This window comes from Piliocolobus tephrosceles, chromosome 15 (assembly GCF_002776525.5).
Source record: "Piliocolobus tephrosceles isolate RC106 chromosome 15, ASM277652v3, whole genome shotgun sequence".
NCBI classification, from domain to species: Eukaryota; Metazoa; Chordata; class Mammalia; order Primates; family Cercopithecidae; genus Piliocolobus; species Piliocolobus tephrosceles.
In genome coordinates this window covers 55,602,768-55,630,416 of record NC_045448.1, presented here as the reverse complement: position 1 = coordinate 55,630,416, position 27,649 = coordinate 55,602,768, and the positions used below count along the sequence as shown (strand labels likewise).

The following is a 27,649-nucleotide window of genomic DNA, read 5'->3' as shown; positions in this document are numbered from 1 at the left end:
AATAGCTTGAGTAGGATTCGTATTAGTTCTTTTTTAGATGTTTGGTAGAGTCAGTAGTAAAGCCATCAGGTCCTAGGCTTTTCTTTTCTGGGAAACTTTATATTACAGCTTCAGTCTCATTACTTATTGGTCTGTTCAGGTTTTGGATTTCTTCATGGTTCAGTATTGGTGGGTTGTATGTGTCTAAGAATTTATTCATTTCGGCTGGGCGCGGTGGCTCAAGCCTGTAATCCCAGCACTTTGGGAGGCCGAGACGGGCGGATCACGAGGTCAGGAGATCGAGACCATCCTAGCTAACACGGTGAAACCCCATCTCTACTAAAAATACAAAAACTAGCCAGGCGAGGTGGCGGGCGCCTGTAGTCCCAGCTACTCGGGAGGCTGAGGCAGGAGAATGGCATAAACCCAGGAGGCAGAGCTTGCAGTGAGCTGAGATCCGGCCACTGCACTCCAGTCCAGGCGACAGAGTGAGACTCCGCCTAAAAAAAAAAAAAAAAAAAAAAAGAATTTATTCATTTCTTCTAGGTTTTCCAATTTATTGGCATATAGTTGCTCATGGTAACCTATAATGCTCCTTTGAATTTCTGTGGTATTGGTTGTAACATCTCCTTTTTCATCTCTGATTTTATTTATTTGGGTCTTCTCTCTTTTTATCTTACTCAGTTTAGCTAAGGGTTTGGCGATTTTTTTTTTTTAACTCTTCATTGATTTTTATAATTGTTTTCATCATTTCAATTTCATTTATTTCTGCTCTGATCTTTATTGTTTCTTTTCTTCTAAAAACTTTGGGTTTGGTTTGCTTTTGCTTTTCTGGTTCTTTAAGATGCATCATTAAAGTGTTTATTTGAAGTTTTTCTTCTTTTTTGATGTAAACACTTATAGCTATAAACTTTTTTCTTAGTACGGCTTTCATTGTTATCCCATAGGTTTTGGTAGGTTGTGTTTCCATTGTTGTTTGTTTCAAGAAATCTTTAAATTTCTTTCTAATCTCTTCATTGAACCATGGTCACTCAGGAGCTTATTGTTTAGTTTCCTTATTTGTATAGTTTCAAAAATTCCTCTTATTATTGATTTCTAGTTTTATTTCATTGTGATCAGAGAAGATGCTTAATATTATTTCAGTGTTTTGAATGTTTTAATACTTGCTTTGTGGACTAACATATGATCTTTCCTTGAGAATGATCCATGTGCTAAGAAGAAGAATGTGTATTTTTCAGCTGTTGGGTGATATGTTCTGTAAATATCTATTAGGTCCATTTTGTCTATAGTGCAGATTAAGTCTGATGATTCTGCATTGATTTTCTGTCTGGATGATCTGTCTGATGCTGAAAGTGAGTGTGTTGAAGTCTTCAACTAGTATTGTATTGGGATCTATTTCTCTCTTTAGCTGTAATAATATTTGCTTTATGTAGCTGGGTGCTCCAGTGTTAGGGACATATATATTTATAATTGTTGAATATATATGCAATTCAACAAGAGGTCCTCTTGTTGAATTTAACCCTTTATCATTATATAATGACTTTCTTTGTCTATTTTTATAGTTTTTATCTTGAAATCTATTTTGTCTACTCCTGCTCTGCTCTTTTTTGGTTTCCATTTGCATGGAATGTCTTTTTCCATTCCTTTATTTTCAGTGTATATGTGTCTTTAAAGACGAAGTGTTTCTTGTAAGCAACAGATCATTGGGTCTTATTTTTTTATCCATTCAGTCGCTTTTTTTTTTTTTTAAGACAATCTTTTTCTGTTACCCAGGCTTTAGTGCAGTGGTGTAAACACAGCACACTTCAGTCTCAACCTCCTGGGCTCAAGTGATCCTACCATCTCACCCTCTCAAGTAGCTGGGACCACAGGCATGCACCACCACATTTGGCTAATTTTTAAAATTTTTTGTGGAGACAGGATCTCGCCATGTTGACTGGGCTGGCCGTGAACTCCTGGGTCAGGTGATCCTCCTGCCTTGGCCTCCCAAAGTGCTGAGATTACAGATGTGAGCCACTGTGTCTGGCCCACTCTATGTCTTTTGATTGGAAAGTTTAGTCTGTTAACATTCACTTGATATTGTTAAGTAAGGACTCACTCCTGTCATTTTGTTATTTTGTGGTTGTTTTATGGTCTTCTCTTCCTTCCTGACTTTCTTTTGGTGAAGATGATTTTTTCTGGTGGTATGTTTGAATTTCTTGCTTCTTATTTTTTGAGTGTCCATTGTATGTTTTTTGATTTGAGATTATCATGAGACTTGCAAATAATATCTTATAACACATTATTATAAACTGATGACAACTTAACACTGATTGCATAAACAAACAAAAAACTAACAAAGAAACAGAGAAAACTAATAAAAACTCTACACTTTAACTTTGTCCCCTAGCTTTTTAATTTTTTTGTTGTTTCTATTTATATCTTATTGTACTGTCAATGTCTTAAAAAGTTTTTATAGTAATTATTTTTGATCAGTTCATCTTTTAGACTTTCTACTTAAGATATTAGTAATTTACACACAATTACAGTGTTATAATACTGTCTTTTTTGTGTGAACTTACTATTACCAGTGGGTTTTGTACCTTTAGATACTTTCTTATTGCTCATTAATATCCTTTTCTTTCTAATTGAAGTACTCCCCTCAGCATTTCTTTTTTTCCTTCTTTTTTGTTTTTGTTTTTGAGATGGAGTCTCGCTCTGTTGTCCAGGCTGGAGTGCAGTGGCATGATCTCGGCTCACTGCAACCTCTGCCTCCTGGGTTCAAGCAGTTCTCCTGCTTCAGCCTCCCAAATAGGTGGGACTACAGGTGCATGCTGGCACATCCAGCTAGTTTTTTTGTATTTTAGTAGAAATGGGGTTTCATCATGTTGCCCAGGCTGGTTGCGAACTCCTGAGCTCAGGCAATGCTCCCGCCTCAGCCTCCCAAAGTGCTGGAATACAGGTGTGAGCCACCGCACCTGGCCACCTCAGCATTTCTTAAGGGACAAGTATGATGTTGATGAAATCTCTCAGCTTGTTTGTCTGGGGTAGTCTTTATTTCTCTTTCATGTTTGAAGGATATTTTTTGCCAGATATATTATTCTAGGGTAAATTTTTTTTCTTCAACATTTTAAACATGTCCTGCCACTCTCTACTGGCCTGAGAGGTTTCCACTAAAATGTCTGCTGCCAGACATATTGGAACTCCATTGTATGTCATTTATTTTCTCTTGCTGCTTTTAGGATCTTTTCTTTATCCTTGACCTTTGGGAGTTTGATTATTAAATACCTTGAGGTAGTCTTCTTTGGGTTACATCTGCTTGGTGTTCTATAACCTCTTGTACTTGAGTAATGATAGCTTTCTCTAGGTTTGGAAAGTTCTCTGGTATCATCCCTTTTGTTTCTTTTGGATTTTTTGAGACAGAGTCACGCTCTGTCACCCAGGCTCAAGTGCAGTGGCATGATCTCAGCTCACTGCAACCTCCGCCTCCTGGGTTCAAGCAATTCTTCTGGCTCAGCTTCCTGAATAGCTGAAACTACAGGTGCACCACCACACCCAGCTGATTTTTGTATTTTTTAGTAGAGACTTGGTTTTGCCATGTTGGCCCAGCTTGTCTCACACTCCTGACCTCAGGTGATCCGCCCTCCTCGGCCTCCCAAAGTGTTGGGATTACAGGTATGAGCCACCGTACCCGGCCAGGTGTTATCTCTTTGAATAAACTTTCTACCCCATCTCTCTCTTTCTACCTCCTCTTTAAGACCAGTAACTCCTTGTTTTGCACTTTTGAGGTTATTTTCTAGATCTTGAACATGTGCCTTATTCTTTTTTATTTTTCTGAGTCTGATCTTATTTATTTGTTACTTAAAAAGTTATTTCTGACTGGATTCAGACTTAGAAGTAGAAGCTCGCAGAGAGGAAAGTCTGCGTCTCTTCGCAATTTGTTCCTGGCACTTCTCCTTAGCCTCCTTCATTCTTTTGGCCAAAAGTTTAGCATATTCTGCAGCCTCTTCCTTGTTTTTCTTAGTACGCTGCTTCTTCAGAGCAATATGCCGCCGTTTGTGCTGCAAGACACGTGGAGTAACAAGACGCTGAATCTTGGGTGCTTTGGTCCTAGGTTTCTTACCTTCTTTGTTTAAGGGCTTTCTCACAACATACTGGCAGACGTCATCTTCTTTAGAGAGATTGAAAAGTTTGCGGATTCTGCTAGCTCTTTTGGGGCCCAGGCGGCGAGGCACTGTAGTATCAGTCAGTCCAGGAATATCCTTCTCTCCTTTTTTTACAATAACCAAGTTGAGAACGCTCAGATTGGCATCCACAATGCAACCACGAACTGATTTTCTCTTTCTTTCTCCCGTTCTCCTTGGTCTGTAACAGGAATGCCCCTTACTCAGCAGCAGGCGGACACGGCCATGGGTCAAGACACCCTGCTTCATGGGGAAACCTTGTTTGTCGTTCCCACCACTGATTCGGACCACATAACCCTTCCATTCTTCACCCAGAGCGTCAGCAGCAACTTCTGTGGCCATACGCTTCTCATAAAAAGTACGAAGTTTGCGTTCATCGTCCACTTCAATGAGTTTCTGGCAGCCAGTGGCTGGGAAGATGTTCAGCTTCATCTTGAAGGAGCTCCTTATTCTTTTTTTTTTTTTTAGGCGGAGTCTCGCTCTGTCGCCCGGACTGGAGTGCAGTGGCTGGATCTCAGCTCACTGCAAGCTCCGCCTCCCGGGTTCACGCCATTCTCCTGCCTCAGCCTCCGGAGTAGCTGGGACTACAGGTGCCTGCCACCTCGCCTGGCTAGTTTCTCGTATTTTTTAGTAGAGACGGGGTTTCACCGTGTTAGCCAGGATGGTCTCGATCTCCTGACCTTGTGATCTGCCCGCCTCGGCCTCCCAAAGTGCTAGAATTACAGGCTTGAGCCACCGCGCCTGGCCACATGTGCCTTATTCTTATTTATTCTTTTTTCTTTTGTCTCCTCTCACTGTGTATTTTCAGATAGTCTGACTTCAAGATCACTAATCTTCTGCTTGATTAATTCTGCTCCTAAGAGACTGATGCATTCTTCAGCATGTCAATTGCATTTTTCAACTCCAGAATTTATGCTTGTCTCTTTTTAATTATTTCAATCTCTTTGTTAAATTTATCTGATAGGATTCTGGATTCCGTCTCTGTGTTATCTTAAATTTTGTTGAGTTTCCTCAAAACAGCTATTTTGAATTCTCTGCCTGAAAGGTCACATAAATTTGTCTTTCTGGGATTGGTCCCTGTTACCTTATTTAGTTCGTTTGGTAAGATCATGTTTTCCTGGTTGGTCTTGATGCTTGTGGATGTTTATCTGTGTCTGGGCATTGAAGAATTGGGTATTTATTGTAGTCTTCAGTCTGAGCTTGTTTGTACCTGTGGTTTTTGGGAAGGCTTTCCAGATATTCAAGGAGAGACTTGGGTGTTGTGATCTAAGTTTTTGGTTACTGCAACCATATCTGCATTAGAGGTACCACCTTTGTGGTTTTGGATAAGATCCAAAAGAATTTTCTGGATTGCCAGATAATTCTTGTTCTTTTCCACTACTTTCTCCCCCAGAATGGAGTCTCTCCAAGTTGCAGTCCTTGTTAGCTAGATTGCCTCAGATCTGTGCTTAGCTGTCTGGAGCTGGAGAAGGGGTAGAACACTAGCACCACTGTGGTCACCAGCTCTGGGAGTATACTAGGTCAGACCTGAAGCCAGCACAGCACTGGGTCTTGTCCAAGGCCCACTGTAACCACTACATGGCTACCTCCTAGTTTGCTGAAGGCCTAGGGCTCTACAATCAACAGGTGGTGAAGCCATCCAGGCTTGTTTTTTTCCCTTCATGGTAGCAGGTTCCCTGGGCCTGGGTGGCTCCAGAGATACCATCGGGAGCCAGGGCTTAGAGTTGGAAACTTTATGAATCTACCTGGCACTATATGCTATTGTGGCTGAGCTTGTACCCAGACCATAAGACAAAGTCCTTCCCGTTTTTTCCTCTCCTTCCCACAGGCAGAGGAGTCTCTCCCTATGGATACCACTGCCACAGGCCCACAGGAAGTACTGCCAGGCTACCACCAATGTTCACCCAAAGGCTCTTCAGTCAGCTAGTGGTGAATGCTACCAGTCCTGAAACTCACCCCTCAGGGCAGTGGGCTCCCCTCTGGTTCAGGGTAGGTCCATAAATGCTGTCCAAGAACCAAGTGCTGGAATTGGGGACCCCAAGAGCTTGCTTGGTGCTCTACCTCACTATGGCCAAGCTGGTACCTAAGCTGCAAGACAGTCTTTTTTACTCTTCTGCTTTTCTCAAGAAGAAGGAGTCTCTCCTCATAGCCATCACAGCTGGGAATGTGCTGGGTCACACCTGAAGCCAGTATATCTCGGAGTCTTACTCAAGGCACACAGCATGTACTACCTGGCTACTGCTTCTGATTATTCGGGGCCCAAGGGCTGTTTAGTCAGCAGGTGATGAGTCCTGCCAGGATTGGGTCCTTCCTTTCAAGACAGTGGCTTCCCTTCTGACCAGTGTGTGTCTAGAAATGTTGTCCAGGAGCTTGGGGGGCCTGGAATAGGGGCCTCATGACTCTCCCTGGTTTCCTATCCTATTATGGCTTAGCTGGTATCCAAATTGCAAGACAAAGTCCTCTACTTTTCCATCTCCTCTCCTCAAGTGGAAGGAAGGACTCTCTTTCACAGCTGTGAGCTGCACTCCCTGGGTTGGGGGAGTGGTGGCACAAATACTCCTTCAGTCACGTCATCTGATTTCTTACTAGGTAATATGCCCTCCAAGTCCACTGGCTGTGAGTCCAGCACAGCACTAGTACTTACCTAGGAGTTGTAGTCCTTGTGGTGTAGACTGCCTTTCAAGTTTATTTAGGACCCCAAAGCAGTTGAGGGTGTGGTGGTGAGGCTTGCCAGAGCTCAAATTCCAACCTGCTGGGATAGATGATTCTCTTCTGGCTAAGGCTGGTCTAACTGCTTCCCACATGAGAATTGGCTGAGTTCTGCCTGATGTTTCTTTCCACTGTGGAAGGGCAGAACTGAGTTCCAATGCAAACTCCTGCAATCACTGCACTCTCCCTCCCCGAAGCACAGATTCTCCATGGCACATGGCCACTGCCAAAGGATGGGGGAGTATTGAGTTGGCAGTTCAGTACTGTCTTTCCTACCCTTTTCAGTGCCTCTTTCAGTAACATGAAGGTATAATCAGGTGCTGTGATTACACAGCTGACTTTTGGTTCTTATGAAGGTGTTTTTTGTGTAGATAGTTCTTTTGTTTTTGTTTTTTGTTTGTTTGTTTGTTTGTTTTTGAGACAGAGTCTCACTCTGTCACCCAGGCTGGAGTGCAGTGGTGCAATGGCTCACTGCATCCTCCGCCTCCCAGGTTCAAGTGATTCTCTTGCCTCAGACTCCCCAGTAGCTGGGATTACAGGTGCCTGCCACCATGCCTGGGTAATTTTTGTATTTTTAGTAGAGATGGGGTTTCACCATGTTGGCCAGGCTGGTCTCGAATTCCTGACCTCAAGTGATCTGCCTGCCTCCTGAAGTGCTGGGATTATAGGCGTGAACCACCACGCCCAGCCATATAGACAGTTAAATTTGTTGTTCGTGGGGAGGGCAATCAGTGGAGGCTTCTATTCATCCATCTTGCTCTGCCTTCCTGGATATTTTAACAGTATTAATTCTTCCAGTTCATAGCATGGTATATCTCTCCATTTATTTGTGTCTTCTTTAATTTCTTTCATCAGATACAACAATATGGATAAACCTGGAGGACATTACACTAAGTGAACTAAACTAGGCACAGAAACACAAATAGTACATGATCTCATTTATATGTGGAATCCAAAAAAGTCGAATTCATAGAAGCAGAGAGTGGAATGGTGGTAACTAAGGACAGGGTAGGTGGGGGAAATAGGGAAATGTTGGTCAGAGGATACAAAGTTTGAGTTATGTAGGATAAATGTACAGCATGTTGACTACAGTTAATAATACTATACTGCAAAATTGAAATTGCATAGCTGAGCATGGTGGCACATACCTGTAGTATCAGCTAGTTGGAAGGCTGAGGCAAGAGGATTGCTTGAGCCCAGGAGTTTGAGGCTGCAGTGCGCTATGATCACACCACTGTACTCCAGACCGGCAACAGAATGATACCCCATCTCAAAAAAAAAAAAAAAAAAAAAACAGTTGCTAAGAGAGTGGAGTGTAAGTGTTCTGAACACAGACGTGCACACACGCACACACAGAGGTAATGGATGTATTGAGTAGCTTGACATATTAGTCGTTTCACTATGTATATCAAACATTGTAGACCTTAAATATATACAGATATACAGTTTTTATTCTTAAAAAACAGATTTTAAAAAATTCAGTTGACTTTTGTATATTGGTCTTGTATCCTGTGACTTTGCTAAATCTTTGTTAGTTCTAGTACTTTTGTGGCTTTCTTAGAATGTTCTATATAAGTGATCATGTCATCAGCTAATAAAGACAGTGTTACTTCTTTTTGAATCTGGATCACTTTTTTTTTTTTTTTTCTTGCTTTATTGTACTGGCTAAATCCTCCAATACAGTTTTGAATAGAAGTGATAAAAGCAGATATTTCTGCCTTGTTCATGATCTTAGGGATAAAGCATTTAGTTTTTCATCATTAATTATTAGCTATAGGTTTTTCATAGATGCCCTTTAAGAGGTTGAAGAAATTCTCTTGTATTCATGGTTACTGAGAATCAGAAATGGATATTAGATTTGTCAAATACTTTTTTACATTTATTGAGATGATTATGTTAGTTTTGTTCTTTTCTATTAGTATAATGGATATGTTGCCTTTGTGGGAAAATCTCCACAAAATTCAGTGATTTTACTGTAATACAGAGTTGTGAAACCATCACCATAACCTAATTTTAGAACATTTTCATCATTACAAAAATAAACTTTGTACCCATTAATTCCTCATTCCCTGATCTCTTCTTCCTCTCCAAACTGTAGGGAACCACTCATCTATTTGCTGTCAGCATAGATTTACCTGTTTTGGTCCTTTTGTGTAAATAGGATCATATACTATGTGGTCTTTTTATTATAGGCTTCTTTCACTTAGCATAATGTTTTTGAGGTTTGCTCATGCTGTAGCACGCATCATTTCTTTATATGGCTAAATAATATTCTGCTGTATGAATGTACTGCATTTTGTTTAAACATTCATCAGTTGATGGTCATTGGGCTTTTCCCATTTTTCGGCTATTACGAATAATGCTGCTATGAACATTTGTATACAAGTTTTTGTGTGGTTACATGTTTTTATTTCTTTTAGGTAGAGACTTAAGAGTGAAATTGCTGAGCTAAATTATATGGTAGTTCTGTATTAACACTTTGAGGAATTGCTTATCTGTTTGGTTGCACCATTTTCCATTCCTGCTAGCAATGTATAAGGGTTCCTTATGAACAGGATGTGTTTTTATCTATCTTTTGATTGTAGACTTTCTCATAAGTGTGAAGCGGTATCTCATTGTGGTTTTTATTTACACGTCCATAATGACTAATAATGTTGGGCATCTTTTGACTTGTCTCTTGGCCGTTTGTATATTTTCTTTGGAGAAATGCTTATCCTTTGGTCATTTGTGTTGCAGGAAGTCAGTGACCCCAAACGGAGAGACTGGCTGAAGCCACGGCAGAAGAACATAAATTGTGAAGATTTCATGGACATTTATTAGTTCCTTAAATTAATACTTTTATAATTTCTTATGCCTGTCTTTACTGCAGTCTCTGAACATAAATTGTGAAGATTTCATGAACATTTATCACTTCCCCAATCAATACTCTTGTTATTTCCTATGCCTGTCTTTACTGTAATCTCTTAATCCCATCATCTTCGTAAGCTAAGGATGAATGTCACCTCAGGGCCCTGTGATGATTGAGTTAACTGCACAAATTGTTTGTAGAGCATGTGTGTTTGAACAATATGAAATCTGAGTACCTTAAGAACAGGATAACAGCGATTTTCAGGGAACAAGGGAGATAACTTTAAAATCTGACTGTCTGTGGGCCAGGCAGGGCGGAGCCTGTAAAATGGCCACCCTGGGAGTGTCTGCCTTATGCAGATGTAGATAGGGATGAAACACGCCATAGTCTCCTGCAGCACCCCCAGGCTTGCTAGGATTAGGAAATTCCAGCCTGGCGAATTCTAGTCAGACCGGTTCTCTCTTCTTGAACCCTGACAATTCCTGCACAGCGAGACATGGACGTTCATTAGTGATTCTAGTTTCGCCCTGATCTTCTGCCTTGTGATCTTTTGTCGCTCTTGAAGCATGTGATCTCTGTGACCTACACCCTATTTGTGCACTCCCTCCCCTTTGAAAATCACTAATAAAAACTTGCTGGTTTTACAGCTCAGGGAGCATAATGGAATGTGCCAACATGTGATGTCTCCCCGAGACACCCGGCTTAAAAATTTCTCTCTTTTGTACTCTTTCCCTTTATTTCTCAGACCAGCTGACACATAGGGAAATAGAAAAGAGCACACGTTGAATATTGGGGTGGGGTTCCCCCGATAATTTGTAAATTGTGTTTTTTGTGTTTTTTTTATTGAGTTTTAAGAGTTCCTTGTATAGTCTGTATTAAAACCCTATTTGATTTGCAATTTTTTTTTCCCATCTGTGGGTTGTCTTTTCACTCTTTTTAATTAAAAAAATGATTTTCACTGGTTTCTTTTGAAATTAAAAGTTTTTAATTTTGATAAGTTCCACTTACGAGTTTTCTCTTTTATGCTTTGCCTTTTGTGTTGTAGCTATGAGATCTTTGCCTAACTAAAGATCACAGATATCTACTCTTGTTTTCTTCTAAGAGTTTTACACATTCAGATACATGATCTACTTTTGGTTAATTTTTGTGTAGGGTGTGAGGTGGGGGTCCAGTTTCATTCTTTTGCTTATGAATAATCCGGTTTTTCCAGCACCATGTTGGGAAAATATTTTGAATCCATTGAATTTTGGCCTCTTTGTCAAAAATCAATTGACTATAAATATTTAGAGTTTATTTCTTGACTTTCAGTTCTATCCCATTGCTCTAGATGTCTGCTCCACGCCAGTAGTGTACTATCTTGATTACTGTAGCTTAGTAGTAAGTTTTGAAATCAGAAGAGTGATTCCTTCTTTCTTTAGATTAGTATTAGCATGGTTTATCTTCTTCAGTCCTCTAACTTTTAATCTATTAGTGTCTTCATATATAAGGTCACTTTCTTCTAAGCAATGTGTACTTGGATGCTACTTTTCAAAAATACAATTTGAGGCCAGATGCAGTGGCTCACGCCTGTAATCCCAGCACTTTAGGAGGCTGGATCACTTGAGGTCAGGAATTCGAGACCAGTTTGGCCAACATGGTGAAACTTTGTCTCTACTAAAAATACAAAAATTAGCTGGGCATGGTGGTGGGTGCCTATAATCCCAGGTATTCAAGAGGCTGAGGCAGGAGAATCGCTTGAGCCTGGGAGGCAGAGGTTGAAGTGAGCCAAGATCACACTACTGCACTCCAGCCTGGGTGACAGAGCAAGAGTCCATCTCAAAATAACAACAACAACAACAGCAATCTGACAATCTTTGCCTTTTAGTTGGGGTGCTTAGATTATTTACATGTAATGTTGTTGTTGACATGTTATGTTTTGTTTTTATTTATTTATTTTTAGAGTCAGGATTTTGCTATGTTGCCCAGGCTGGAGTGCAGTGGCTATTCACAGGCACAGTCATAGTGCATTACAACCCAAACTTCTGGACTTAAGGTGTCCTTCTGCCTCAGCCTCTAGAGTAACTGGGAGTACAGGTGTGCACCACCACACCACCACACTTTGCTGGTGTGTTTTGTTTCCATTTTTCTTATCTCTCTCTCTTTTTTTTTTTAACCTTTTTTCTGCTTTTTCTGGCTTCTTTTGGATTAATTGAATATTTTTCTCCTTTGTTGACTTAGGAGCTGTATAATTCATTATTGTCTTATTTTGGTTGTGCTGTAGGTTTTATAGGTTATATCTTTCACTTACCCTATTCTATTCTCAAGTGATATTGTACCACTTGATGTATAGGATAAAAACGCTACACATCTAAATACTTACATTCATAGCATATAACACATCTAGTCTTCATTTCTTTGTATTTTTCTGGCCGGGCGCAGTGGCTCATGCCTGTAATCCCAGCACTTTGGGAGGCCGAGGTGGGCAGATCACAAGGTCAGGAGTTTGAGACCAGCCTAGCCAACAAGGTGAAACCCCATCTCTACTAAAAATACAAAAATTAGCCATGCATGGTGGCGTGCACCTGTAATCCCAGCTACTTGAGAGGCTGAGGCAGGAGAATCACCAGAATCTGGGAGGCAGAGGTGCAGTGAGCCGAGATCACTGCTTTCCAGCCTAAGTGACAGAGACAGACTGTCTCAAAAAAAAAAAAAAAATATATATATATATATATATATATTTCCATCTGGTATCATTTTACTTCTGCTTGAAAAACTATCTTTAATCTTTTAGTGCAGATTGGCTTGTGATACATTCATTCAGCTTTTAAATTCTGCATTTTACCTTCACTTTTGAAAGGTATTTTTACTGGGTATAGAATTCTAGATAGACTTTTTTTTCTTTCTATACTTAAAGGATTTTTGTTTCACTGTCTTCTGGTTTGCATTATTTCTGCTGAGAAATGTTATTTCATCTTTATCTTTGTTATTCTGTACATATGTATCTTTTCTCTATTACCACTTTAAGATTTTCTGTTTTTTCCTTTTTTTGGCAATTTGATTATGAGCATTAGTATAGTTTTATTTTCATGCTTCTTATGCTTGGAGTCCATTGAGATTCTTGGAACTGTGGGTTATGGTTTTCCTCATATATGAAAATACATAGCCATTATTTTTCAAATATGTTTCTGCCCCCGCCTCCCTTCTCCCCACTCACCATTCAGGGACATCAATTATATGCTTGAAGTTGTCCTACAGCTCATTTATTCTTTGTCCAAGTTTTAGTCTTTTATGTTTTATTTTGGACATTTTCTATTGCTGTCTTTAAATTCACTAATCTTCAATATCTAATCTGCAGTTAATCCCATCCAGTGTATTTTTCATTTCAGACATTGTAGTTGTCATCTCTGTAATTTTGATTTGAGTTTCTCTGATACAGCTCATGTTTCTACTTAACATATTCCATGTTTTCTGTCCCTCGTAAATATGAAATAATATAGTTATAATAACTTTTAATATCCTTTTCTACAAATTCTATCATGTCAATTTTGATTTATTAAATTTTTTTTTCTCATTCTGGGTAATATTTTCTTGCTTTTTTGCAAGTTTCATTTTTGACTGGATGCAATACATTAAGAATTTTATGCCAGGAGCGGTGGCTCATGCCTGTAATCCCAGCACTTGGGAGGCTGAGGCAGGCAGATCATGAGGTCAGGAGATCGAGACCTTCCTGGCTAACACAGTGAAACCCCGTCTCTACTAAAAAAATACAAAAAAATTAGCTGGGTGTGGTGGCAGGCGCCTGTAATGCCAGCTGCTCGGGAGGCTGAGGCAGCAGAATGGCATGAACCCGGGAGGCGGAGCTTGCAGTGAGCCGAGATCATGCCACTGCACTCCAGCCTGGGCAACAGAGCGAGACTCCATCTCAAAAAAAAAAAAAAAAGAATTTTACCATAATTGTGCTGGATTTTGGTAAATTCTTCTTAACCTTTGTTCTGGGATATAGGTAAGTTACTTGGAAACAATGTGATCCTTCTGGAGCTTGTTTTCAAGTTTTGTTAGGCAGGACTGGAGCAGTGTTTGGTTTGAGGCAAAACCTTTCTGAATATTCTACCTCATACCTGAGGATTATGAAGTTTCCCATTCTGGTGGAAGAGTTATTCTCAGCTCTTTCTAAGCCCTAGGGATTAGTCCCTCTAATCCTTCTGAATAGTTCTTTCCCTGGCCTTAGGTAGCTTCCTCACCGCATGTGCTAATCAGTACTCAGCTGATGACTTGTGGGGGACTCTGTGCAGATCTTTGAAGCTCTTACCCCAGGCAGCTCTCTTTCTTCTGGTAGTCTGCCCTGTGATCTTTATCTGCATTGACCTCACCAGACTTCCTGCTCCATGTCCTCAATTCAGGAACCCAGACTCTAACTGACTTCTCCATCTTTGTACTCTGACTTGGAAACTCTCTCCAGGCAGTAAACTGAGGCTATTGTTGGGTTCACCTTGATTTTTTCCCCCATCTTTCAAGGATCACTATCCTTCACTGCCTTATGTCCAGTGACTTGAAGGCTATTATTTTATATATTATATCTGGTTTCATAGTTGTTTCATGCCAGAAGCAAGAGTTTTAATTTTAATTGGAATGTTTAGTTCATTTGCTATAACTAAACATAATTAACATAATAACTATTTAACAAAAGCATTGATATATTTGGTCTTAAGCCTATCATTTTGCTATATTTTTCCCAATTATTTTCATCAGTTCTTTGTTCCTTAGTTTCTTCTTTTCAATTTTATATTGTGTTAATTGAGTAGTTTTTTTTTTTTTTTTTTTGAGACGGAGTCTTGCTCTGTCGCCCGAGCTGGAGTGCAGTGGCCGGATCTCAGCTCACTGCAAGCTCCGCCTCCCGGGTTTACGCCATTCTCCTGCCTCAGCCTCCGGAGTAGCTGGGACTACAGGCGCCCGCCACCTCGCCCGGCTAGTTTTTTGTATTTTTAGTAGAGACGGGGTTTCACCGTGTTAGCCAGGATGGTCTTGATCTCCTGACCTCGTGATCCGCCCGTCTCGGCCTCCCAAAGTGCTGGGATTACAGGCTTGAGCCACCGCGCCCGGCCTTAATTGAGTAGTTTTTAAGAATTCCCTCTTTTCTGCTATCTTGGCTTTTTGGCTACACCTCTTTGTACTATTGCTTTAGTTGTTCTAAGGATTATAATATTCACTGCTTGCCAGAGTCTACCTTGAATTAATAATTTACTACTATACATATAATGCAAAACCTTACCATCACCTTTCTTCTTTTGTGCTATTATCATATACATTGTTACTATTTTTGCCTTAAATATTCACTTGTGTCTTAAGGAAACTATGAAAATAAAAATATGTCTTTTATATTTACTGAGATAGGCAGCTGGATCACATCCTTGTAATCCACTCCCTTAAATGTGAATTGAATTATACTGTATATGTTCTTTAATACTGCATGTGTTCCTGAATTGTACTGTTGCTTATAATTATATTGTTTTATGTCTTTCTTTCACTCAACATTAGTTGTGAAATTTAGCCTTGTTTCTGCATGTAGCTGTGGTTTATTTTAAATCTTCTAGAATGAAATATACTACAATGCATTTATCTGTTCTGTGGTGGATGGACATTGAGATGGTTTCTAGTTTGGGGCTATTATAAACAATTTTGCTATGAAAATATATCCTGGTGCATGTATGTAAAGTTCTCTGGGATATGTATCTAAGATTGAACTTTCTGAGTCATAAGGTATGCATATCTTCAGCTTTTGAATATAATGACAAACATTTTCCCAAAGTGTTTGTATTAATTTATATTCTCAATGGTAATGTATACGATTTTGAAACTATGTTCCATATCTTTGACAATAGTTGGTAGTGTTAGACCTTTAAATGTTTATCATTCTTGTGGTCATGTAAATTTATTATGGTTTTAATATGAACTTGCCTCATTACCAGTGAAATTGAGTATCTTTTCATATACATGTGTACACATATACCCTTTTGTTAAGACAGGGTCTTGCTCTGTCACCTAGGCTGGAGTGCAGTGGTACAAACATGGCTCACTGCAGCCTCAACCTCCTGGGCTCAAGTGATCCTGCCACTTCAGTGTCTGAAGTAGTTGGGACTACAGCTGTGAGCCACCATGCCTGGCTAATTTAAAAAATTTTTTTGTAGAGATGGAGACTTGCTATGTTGCCCAGGCTGGTCTCAAACTCCCGACCTTAAGCCCTCCTCCCATGCTGGCCTCCCAAAGTGCTGGGATTACTGGTGTGCCCCTGCACTCAACTCATACATATTTTTGTATTTGGATTTCCTGTTTTGTGAAGTACTTAAGATCTTTTGCCCATTTTGCTACTGAATTGTCTATATTTTTCTCAATGATTTTTAGGAGTTACCTACGTATTGTAAATATTAATCTTTTGTTAGTTAAAATGAGTTACAAAAATCTTTTCTCATTATGATATATTAAGATGAACAGAAGTTTTTAATTTTTTTTTTTTTTTTGAGAGGGAGTCTCACTGTGTGGCCCAGGCTGGAGTGCAGTGGCGAGATCGCGGCTCACTGCAAGCTCCGCCTCCCGGGTTCACGCCATTCTCCCGCCTCAGCCTCCGACTAGCTGGGACTACAGGCACCCGCCACCACGCCCGGCTAGTTTTTTGTATTTTTAGTAGAGACGGGGTTTCACCATGTTAGCCAGGATGGTCTTGATCTCCTGACCTCGTGATCCACCCGCCTCGGCCTCCCAAAGTGCTGGGATTACAGGCTTGAGCCACCACGCCCGGCCACAGAAGTTTTTAATTTTAATGTAGTGGAACTTATCAGTCTTTTCCTTTTAGGTTAATTATTTTTATGTGTTATGTAAAAGTCCTTTCCTACCCTAAGTCATTTTTCATTTTTCTTTTTTCTCATCTGAAAATATCGTAGTTTTGCTGTTTACATTTAGGTTTTTAAGCTACCTGAAACTTGTTTTTGTGTTCAGTATGATTTGAGAGTTCAGCTGTTTTCTTTAATAATAATTTTTTTTTTTTTTTTTTTTTTTTTTTGAGACAGAGTCTTACTCTGTCGCCTGAGCTGGAGTGCATTAGCTTGATCTCAGCTCACTGCAACAACTTCCCAGGTTCAAGTGATTGTCGTGCTCCAACTACTGAGTAGCTGGGACTACAGGCATGCACCACCACACCCAGTTAATTTTTGTATGTTTGGTAGAGATGGGGTTTCGCCATGTTGGCCAGGCTGGTCTGGAACTCCTGAGTCTAAGTGATCTTCCTGCCTTGGCCTCCCAAAGTGCTGGGATTACAAGCATGAGCCACCGTGCCAGGCCCAATTTTATTTTATTTTATTTGAGACGGAGTTTTCCTCTTGTTGCCCAAGCTGGAGTGCAATGGCGTGATCTCCGCCCACTGCAATCTCCGCCTCCCAGGTTCAAGCGACTCTCCTGCCTCAGGAGTAGCTGCGAGTACAGGAGCATGCCACCATGCCTGGCTAATTTCTTTTATTATTGCTTTTTTGTTTTTAGTAGAAATGGGGTTTCACCATGTTAGCCAGGTTGGTCTGAAACTCCTGACCTCAGGTGATCTGCCCGCCTCAGCCTCCCAAAGTGCTCGGATTACAGGCGTGAGCCACTGCACCCAGCCTTATTTTTTTAAATATATAGTTTCTTTGTTTTAGTACTATTTATGTAAAGTCTGTACTTTCTCCACTAATTTGTAGTGCCACCTCAATGATCATATCTTTTGTTTCTAGAAAATTTCAAATCTGCTTGTTTTAAAAATCTCTTCCTCTTTATTATGGCTTCCATTTGTACCTTTATCTTTCTTTTTTTTTTTGAGACGGAGTCTCGCTCTGTCACACAGGCTGGAGTGCAGTGGCTGGATCTCAGCTCACTGCAAGCTCTGCCTCCTGGGTTCACGCCATTCTCCTGCCTCAGCCTCCCGAGTAGCTGGGACTACAGGCGCCCGCCACCTCGCCCGGCTAGTTTTTTGTATTTTTTAGTAGAGACGGGGTTTCACCGTGTTAGCCAGGATGGTCTCGATCTCCTGACCTCGTGATCCGCCCGTCTCGGCCTCCCAAAGTGCTGGGATTACAGGCTTGAGCCACCGCGCCCGGCCTGTACCTTTATATTTCTAATAATTTTAAACATATAATTTTTTTTTGAGACAGGGTCTCACTCTATCATCCAGGTGGGAGTGCAGTGGTGTGATCACAGCTCACTGCAACCTTGACCTCCTAGGCTCAAGTGATCCTCCCACCTCAGCCTCCCAAGTAGCTGGGAGTATAGGCACACCCACTATGCCTGGTTAATGTTTGTTGTTGTTGTTGTTGTTTTTGTAGAGATGACATCTCACAGAGTTGCCCAGGCAGGTCTCAAACTTCTGGGCTCAAGCATTCCTCCCACCTTGGCCTCCTGAAGTGTTGGAATTATAGGCATGAACCACTGTGCTCAGTCAAACATAGATATTTTATATTTTCTTTTATAGTCAGTTGTGTGTAGTTCTGAAGTATATAAATTCTCCAGATTATTGGGTATCCTAACTCTTGCTCATGGATGCGCTTTGATTTGTGTGACTGATAATTTTTATTTATAATATTGTATAATATTTTTTTATTATATATAAAAATAATAATTTTTATTTATAATATTGTAAGCTTTTTACATTGATAATATTGTGAATGTAATTTCTCCCCCACTGTGGGATTACTGTGTATTCTCTGGAAAGGCTTTATGTTTGTCTCTGCCTGGTCTCTAATGTTTCACAGCCTTAAGCTGATCTATGTTAATTTCTTGGCTTTGGCTTCCTGAATCACATACATAACTGAAATTCAAACTTCATTCCCATGTGGATGTAGGTTGTTTTATTTTATCTAAGGAGAGGGAAAGATATAGCCAGGAATAGTAGTCCATGTGAGCCACACTGTCAGGTTTACAGAATCTTAGATCTTTAAAGGCCCATCTGAAGTTTGATAGCTTAGAATCGATTAAAATTACTTAAATCTTAAAATGCTTATTTTTTAGACAGTTGCTTTCTGTTTTTAAAAGTTTGTATAAAACCTAGTTTTTAAGACATATTAAAGCTCAAAGATATCATTGGTAGAAGCAGAGCTTCTAATAAAATAATGTTCACAGAAGTACATTCCTATAACATTTTCAGAAAATTTTAATAAATAGACTGGTTTTTTTTTTGAGATGGACTCTTGCTCTGTCGCCCAGGCTGGAGTGCAGTGGCCAGATCTCAGCTCACGGCAAGCTCCACCTCCCGGGTTTATGCCATTCTCCTGCCTCAGCCTCCCGAGTAGCTGGGACTACAGGCGCCTGCCACCTCGCCCGGCTAGTTTTTTGTATTTTTTAGTAGAGACGGGGTTTCACCGTGTTAGCCAGGATGGTCTTGATTTCCTGACCTCGTGTTCCACCCGTCTCAGCCTCCCAAAGTGCTGGGCTTACAGGCTTGAGCCACCGCGCCCGGCCAATAGACTGTTTTTAACTGTAGCTTAAACTGTTACGACCTAGGTACTAAGATACAAAGATTAGTAAGACCTAATCCTTTCAATGAGATAAAGGACTAATTGGGAAGAGAAATAAAGAGACAGACAAGTGTGGAACCAACTCATTCATTTGTTTATTCATTTATTCTTCATTCAACAAAATTGATTGTCTAATATATGCTGGGCATTGTTCTAGGTGCTGTGGATATAGCAGAAAATAAAACCTGCAAAAATGATTTGCATCATGGAGCTTATATGTAGTGTGATTCTAGTAATATGAAGAAAGTTCTCTGGAAATTCAAAAAAGGCGTATTAATAGTTTGGCATTTTTACCCTCAACTGTGTCTGCTGTCTTCATGTAGACACCTTTTGTTTTATTTTTTTCAGAGAATAATCCTCAGCTTTTTCTAGGTACTAGAAGGGGATATCATCTGACTGGGTGAGGGATAGCTTTTTAAACCGCCTTTCAGCCAAGATTTCTAATTTCAGCTCATCTCATTACAGAGGTTCCTAGTGCTGGCAATTCCTGAGGCTTTCTGTGTTGTTTGATGTGAATTGGATGGCTGCTTCTTGGTTTTCCTTATTGGTAGTTTAAGAATCAAACTTTTTTTTTTTTTTTTTGAGACGGAGTCTCCACCTGTCGTCCAGGCTGGAGTGCAGTGGTGCAATCTTGGCTCACTGCAAGCTCCGCCTCCCGGATTCATGCCATTCTCCTGCCTCAGCCTCCCGAGTAGCTGGGACTACAGGCGCCTGTCACCACGCCCGGCCAATTTTATGTATTTTTAGTAGAGACAGGGTTTCACCGTGTTAGCCAGGATGGTCTCTGTCTCCTGACCGCGTGATCTGCCCACCTCGGCCTCCCAAAGTGCTGGGATTACAGGGGTAAGCCACCGCGCCCAGCCAGGAATCAAAATTTTAAGGCTCTGCTATGCTAGTTTCCACTCTCTATTTTCTGGTTTTCAGAATTTTGTTTGTTACTTACTTTTAAATTTGTTCTTATGAAATCCCTTTACAATTATTTTAATGATTTTTCATGAACTAAAATTGAATGCATGTGTTCAGTCTACTATCTTTTTCTGAAAGTCTAATTGAATTGTCCTTAATCTTGTTAATCTATAGTAGGTATAGGAAATCTTTTTTTTTTTTTTTTTAGACGGAGTCTCACTCTGCCGCCCAGGTTGGAGTGCAGTGGCACGATCTCAGCTCACTGCAACCTCCACCTCCTGGGTTCAAGCGATTCTCCTGCCTCAGCCTCCTGAGTAGGTGAGATTAAAGGCACGTGACACCACACCCAGCTAGTTTTTGTATTTTTAGTAGAGATGGGGTTTCACCATATTGGTCAGACTGGTCTCGAACTCCTGACCTCGTGATCCGCCTGCCTCGGCCTACCATAGTGCTGAGATTACAGGTTTGAGCCACCATGCCTGGCCTAAGAAATCTTCTGACATCATATGTGTGTGTAAATGTATATATATTTAACTTATCACAAAACGTGAAGAAGATAAAACGTTATAAAATGTTGGGTAGGAGGCACAATACCTTTGTTTCAATTTTTTCTTTAGTATACACTTGCATTGTGTTCTTTGAGCAAGCTCCTTTATCTACTTGAAACTCAGTTTTATTGCTTGAAAAACAGGAATGTTGGCCAGGTGTGGTGGCTTGTGCCTGTAGTAGCAACACTTTGGGAGGCTGGGGTAGGCAGATTGCTTGGCCCAGAAGTTCAAGACCAGCCTGGGCAACATGGCTAAACTCTGTCACTGCAAAAAATACAAAAAAATTAGCCAGCCATGGTGGCACATGACTATAGTCCCAGCTACCCAGGAGGCTGAAGTGGGAGGATCACCTGAGACTGAGAAGTTAAGACTGCAGTGAGCCGTGTTCGTACCACTGCACTCCAGCCTGGGCGACACAGTGAAACCCTGTCTGAAAAAACAAAAAGAAGAAGAAAAGAAAAGAAAGAAAACAGGCCGAGCGTGGTAGCTCATGGCTGTAATCCCAGCACTTTGGGAGGCCGAGGAAGGTGGATCACAAGGTCAAGAGATCGATACCATCCTGGCCAACATGGTGAAACTCCGTCTCTACTAAAAATATAAAAATTAGCCAGGTGTGGTAGCATGCACCTGTAGTCCCAGCTAAATGGGAGGCTGAGGCAGGAGAATCGCTTGAACCCGGGAGGCAGAGGTTGCAGTGAGCTGAGATCGCACCATTGCATTCCCGCCTGGTAACAGAGTGAGACTCCATCTCAGAAAGAAAGAAAGACAGAAAGAAAGAAAGAAAGAAAGAGAGAGAGAGGAAGGAAGGAAGGAAGGAAGGAAGGAAGGAAGGAAGGAAGGAAGGAAGGAAAGAAAGAAGGAAGGAAAGAAAGAAGGAAGGAAAGAAAGAAAGAAAAGAAAACTAGGAATTTTAATGATACCCACCTTATTAGAGTTACTGGTTAAGACAAGAAAGAAAGAAAGAAAGAGAAAGAAAGAAAGAAAGGAAAGAGAGAGAAAGAGAGAGAGAGAAAGAAAGAAAGAGAAAGAAAGAAAGAAAAGAAAACTAGGAATTTTAGTGATACCCACCTTATTAGAGTTATTGGTTAAGACCAGTTGATAATTTCAAAGCACTATATAAGCTTTAGGGGTTAGCACCACACCACTTATTCAGAATTAATTTTATTTACAATATAGTATATCTGAGAGTTGAGAAATAAGTTTAAAAAGTCTGTGAACAATTAAAAAATAGGTATTATATATTATCTTGTGAAAATCCATACATTTCATTAGTAGACCCTCAATCAGATGCAGAATCCATTTTTATTCTGGTTTTACCAGCTTTGATACATATAAAACTGGATCATAGATCAGTTAGACGTGATAGAGTCTAAAGTTCAAGCTAGACTTGATAGAGTACAAAGCAAGAAACAACTTTTTTCTTCCTCACCATTGCCCTTTGAAAGGACTGTGTTGACGTTTCTATTTATTTTATTGGATAATATCTTGGTCATGTCACATAGCTTTTTTTCACTCAGTTTCAGATATTAATAGTTCTATGTTTAGGTACCGAAAAGTCTAGTCTAAACTAAATAGAAACTGCAATCTCTTGTTTAATCTAAAAAATTTCCCCTTACCCTGGTTTAGCTCTGGTTTGGCTCTAGAACCTATTGAGGCTCAGGAGACATGTTTGCTTCTTCTTTACTCTGCTGCTCCCTCCTCTTCTAATCACTAGGCAGCTTTACCGTGGGGTTATATAAGGGACAGAAAAGGTCTTACTCAACTGGTGCGGTGGTCATTTGGCTTTGATGTTTCTCGGGTGTGGTAGATGCCCAATGATGGCTCCTAGTTGACTGCTTTAGTCTTTGCTTTTTAGGGCCTTCCCTCACTGGGGACTTTCTGTTGTGCCTTTTATTGATTCAGGAGGTATTACTTTAGCTGGCTGCTTATGACTCCCCTTTAGCTACTTCTGGTGGTGTGTACCCCCAAAGACTCTCTCAGGTGGGGTTATCTGGTCCCACATGCAGACCTCTCTGAGAGAGCCTTTTCAAGACAACCAGCCTACCTGCCTTTCATGGAATCTCGTTCACCCTGGAGGAACATGCAATCTTGTGGAAGTAGAATTTGCTCGTACTTTAATTCTCTTCACTCACTCTAGCCTTTCACCTTTACACTTTCCAGGCAAATATCAGGCTGTGGTCTTTTTGTTCTCTAAATTCCAAGACATCCATATCCAGTTGTTCTCTCTAAACTGTCTCACTTGACTTTGAGGAGGAAATAAGATATGGTGGTAAATTTATTTTATGCTCACGAAAAGGAAAATAATCTGATGGATTAATTAAGAATTCAAATTGACGGTCTTCCTTCCCTGCAAGTTCAAGCGTTGAGTGTACATACAGCTTAATAAAAAATGAATTGTAGTCATGCTGATTTGGGATTGGCATACTTTATTTGGTCACTGACTGAATCTACGTGTAAATTTCAGGATCCTAATTTGTCATTCTCATTGAATTATTTTCAAAGTTAGGTTATGTTAGTCTAAGTATATACCTTTAAATGTCCAGTTTTATATTTGCCTCATGTGATTGGTCATTAGAGCAGGTTAGTTTGCATTAGGAATTTTATCCTCAGTGTATCTGCAGCTGCACCTTTTGTTTTCTTTGGTTATGACCAAAGAATGAGGCAAATTGGCCTGATGAACAGGAGAACCCTATGACTTAAAAGAAAAATATATTCTCTCACAGTTCTGGAGGCCAGAAGTCTGAAATCATAGTGTCAAGGGTTCATTCTTTCTGGAGGCTCTAAGGGAGATTCCATTCCGTGCTTCTCTCCTAGCTTCTGGTGGTTGTCAGCGATTTTTAGCCTCCCTTGGCTTGTAGCAGATCATTCCAATCTCTGCCTCCATCTTCACATGGCATGTGATATTTAGTCATTATCCAGAATATAAAGTTTATAAGCATGAGTTAAAAATTATAAATGTGTAATTTTAGATTGTTAAAGTTTTAGAAAAGCAAAGGCACGAAAATAGTAATATGAAATAAGAAAAAGCAAACTATTTCTTAAAGTATTTGACTCAGAAAATTTTCTCCTTTCTGTAGCTGTTGGAAAAATTAGAGGAAAGCCTCTTCCATTACTCTTATTTTTTGAGGCCCTCTTTATCACAAGTCATGCTTTTCGATGTCCTGTTGATGCAGCTCTAACCCTGGAAGGAATCAAATGTGGATTATCGGAAAAACGGTTAGATTTAGTTATCAATTGGGTTACACAGGAAAGGTAAGCAAAATTAAGCTTTTAACTTAATTTTGACGTTTGGTTAATAAAGTTGTTTGTTCTAAAAATATTAATAGTTTTATCAATATGTTACTTGAACATTTACTTCAGGTCCCTATTGCAATTAATCAAAAAGTGTTTAGTGGTCGGGCATGGTGGCCTATGCCGCTAATCCCAACACTTTGGGAGGATCGCTTGAGGTCAGGAGTTCAAGACCAGCTTGGCCAACATGGTGAAACCCTGTCTCTACTGAAAATACAAAAATTAGCCAGGCATGGTGGCCAGGTGCAGCAGCTTATGCCTGCAACCCCAGCATTTTGGGAGTCCAAGGTGGGCAGATGACTTGAGGTCAGGAGTTCAAGACCAGCCTGGCCAACATGGTGAAACCCCGTCTCTACTAAAACTACAAAAATTAGCCAGGTATGGTGGCACACAGCTGTAGTCCTAGCTACTCGGGAAGCTGAGGCAGGAGAATCGTGTGAATCAGGGAGGCAGAGGTTTCAGTGAGACGAGATCGCGCCACTGCACTCCAGCCTGGGTGACAAAGCGAGACTCAGTCTAAAATATATATATATGCATTTAGTTTCCTGTAGAAATCTAATTTTCTTAGCAAATACACAACTACATTCCAAATAACTTTATTTTCATATGGACTATTATCGGGGTGATAGAAATTGACAAGAGTTATCAATAGACATAGGCAAAGGAGAGGAGATCCTTTAAAGTAACATCTGCGAGAAGATGGCTCCCATCTAGAGCAGAGAACAGAACAGCATCATTTCAACCAAATGTTTGACTTTTCTGGTCTATGAACTTTCCTCACTAGTTACACAGCTGCAAAGGGTGAAAATCCTATCAGGTCATCTAAGAAACGAATCTTAGGTTTTCCTGTAAGTTTTTTTTCTCCTCGTGGATACTTCTGGCTATAAGTAGAATAATCGCTATGCCTGCTGGCTTTTCATAATTATGGGCAAACCATAAAGCAATTGTAGGAATGATTGTAAGTACACACTCACACTGGGGATATACATATTCATATACATATCTATCACAATTATAAGCTTGGGAGCAAGTAAAGACCTTTCATAGAACATTCCTGTGTGAATACCTTGGGGTAGGGCAGAGTCAGTCTTCAATTTTCACACAAAGAAGAACCACATCTTGGCTGGTTGCAGGAGCCCACGCCTGTAATCCCAGCACTTTGGGAAGCCAAGGCAGATGGATCACCTGAGGTTGGGAGGTGGAGACCAGCCTGACCAACATGGAGAAACCTTGTCTCTACTAAAAATACAAAGTTAACTGGATGTGGTGACACCTGCCCGTAATCCCAGCTACTTGGGAGGCTGAGGCAGGAGAATCATTTGAACTCAGAGGTTGCGGTGAGCCGAGATTGTGCCATTGCACTTCAGACTGGGCAGCCAGAGCGAAACTCCATCTCAAAAAAAAAAAAAAAAAATAAGAAAAGAAGAAGAAGAACCCATCTTAGGGCCTGAGAGCCTATTCCCATGCACCTAAAATTACCGTGTTCGGCAAAATTATACAGTTTATTCAGACATTGACTTTATTTAGAAATGTTTTGAATTTTGTTAAGCCTTGAACAAAACAAGAAAATCAGTTTTGTTAGCTTATAAAGAAAATTTGAAGGCTGGTCATGGTGGCTCATGCCTATAATCCCAACACTTTGGGAGGCCAGGGCGGGAGGATTGCTTGAGCTTAGGGGTTCAAGACTAACCTGGGCGACATAGGAGACCTCATCTCTATGAAAAAAATAAAATGAAACAAAATAACCCAGACGTGGTGGCACATGCCTGTAGTCTCAGCTACTGAGGAGGCTGAGGTGGGAAAATCACTTGAACCTGGGAGATCAAGGCTTCAGTGAGCTTGAGCATGCCAGCGCACTCCAGCCTGGGCAACATAATTAGATGTTGTCTCAAAAAACAAACAACAACAACAAAAGTATACACTGGGGAAAATGAGAAAATTATTAAACGAATTATGTTAAATTTATTTTGAAAGTCTATCAGTATTTTTTAGTACCACTTATAGGTCATGTACTCTGTTAGAGTGGTCATTTAAAATTGCTGTTATAATAAATCAGATTTTTATATAGTCTTGAGCCCCTCCCTCATTGATTTCTCACAAAAAACATTGGAATATTTTTCCCAGCGTAAGAATAAAATAAGTGTGGAATGTTAAGTATTACCTACACAACAGAGCCAGTTGCCACGGAGTAAAAGCTTGCGTTGCTTTTGACATACTTTGTAATTTCCTGTTCTGATAATAGCACTAATGTCAGAGAAGGAAACCATTAATTAAAATGAAACTTTATAGAATGTGTGAATGACATCTTTATCAGATGAATAAAAGTATGTATATTAACATTGTCATCTCAACAAAAAAATTGACCAACTACGTAACTCATTATAATAAGTGTAATCTCTTTTTAGTACTGGTAAAATTGACATTACAATTTGAAAATAAATACTTCCAAACTAAAAAGAAAAAGTTAATCTCATCCCAAAATACCCCACAGACACACCCAGAGTAATGTTCAACCAAATATTTGGGCACCCTCTGGCCCAGTCAAGTTGACACATAAAATTAACCATCCCAGGAAATGTGTGCTTCCCATGTCTGCAACTTTAGTGTTTGTGAGTCAGGAAGTTTTGACTGACTTGATTATCATGAACAGGTAGGACTGTGGCTATATAATGGAGCAGAAAGGAATATTTTTGGCACTCAGGTTCCCTATTTCCTTGAAGAGAACTTGAGACTTGGATTAGGGTGCAGATCATTTACTAATAAACTACACCTCAGGAAAATTTTTAAGGAGAATGAAATAGGATAGGACTTAGAAAAGAGCCAAACAAGGATGTGAAATCAGTTCTAGTCTGGTATTAGCCATTATCACAGGGAGAGGGTTATAGAGCATAGACATTGCACAGAGTTCTTTCCTTTTATTAAGGGGCTGGCCTTTTGTAACCCATATCAGTCAGTCCCTGGGGGTTGAGTGTAGACTACTGGGGGTTGTGGATAGGCATAATTCTCTAGGTAAGGAGGCTACAGACACCTGAGGACAATTCTTCAGAGAAGGGGGCAACTGTGAGCTGTTAGTAGTCAGCTGGAGAAGAGGCACCGGTTCAGTAAATGGGACCTGGATGAGGCACCAGAACAGTGTCTACCATAACAACAGAACAACTTATGAAGATCAGTCAGAGAATAGATAGCAGCTGCTTTTACTATGTCTTTGTGAAGATGGGCTGGGCTGTGCATATTGGAAGGCAGAGTAGGGAAAGGCCTCCCTGTCATCTGTCTAGTACTTATAGCCTGCTGCTGGCAGCATAAGGGCTGTGCTTACTTGGCTCTGAATGCATAGGGATGTAGAACACATATTAGGGAATAATGAAGAGCTCTCATCTTTAAGAAGGCTATCATAAAGAGATAGATGGATGTTAGTAAGCAAGCACTTCCTAAATAAATTCATGACTTAGAAATGTCCCAAACATAAAAATAGTAGGTTTTCATACGACTGCCTACCACCACTCATTTCAAATTCACTGTTTCCCCTATACAACTTGATAAAGCTATCTTGATGGCACTATTTACCAGTGCAAAGTGTTTCTCCCACCCATTCTTATGACCTTCATTTACTGTACACATAATAGTTAATTTTTTTTTTTTGAGACAGAGTTTCACTTTTGTTGTCCAGGCTGGAGCACAGTGGTGCAATTTCGGCTC

At 40.3% G+C, this 27,649-nt stretch overlaps 1 protein-coding gene and 1 pseudogene across 3 annotated transcripts in view; one reads left to right on the top strand and one right to left on the bottom strand.

Annotated features, from left to right (window-relative positions):
• The window catches only part of CLHC1 (clathrin heavy chain linker domain containing 1), a 58,111-nt gene that overhangs the window by 22,679 nt on the left and 7,783 nt on the right, over nt 1-27,649 (top strand). For both annotated transcript variants that reach the window (XM_026456097.2, XM_023190199.3), the window contains one exon: nt 23,740-23,914. In XM_026456097.2, coding sequence (XP_026311882.1) covers nt 23,740-23,914 — 175 coding nt within the window. The remainder of the gene's footprint in view (nt 1-23,739; nt 23,915-27,649) is intronic.
• Nucleotides 3,781-4,580, bottom strand: LOC111524888 (annotated as a pseudogene). The gene has a single exon (XR_002725896.2). The product of XR_002725896.2 is annotated as a 40S ribosomal protein S6 pseudogene (transcript).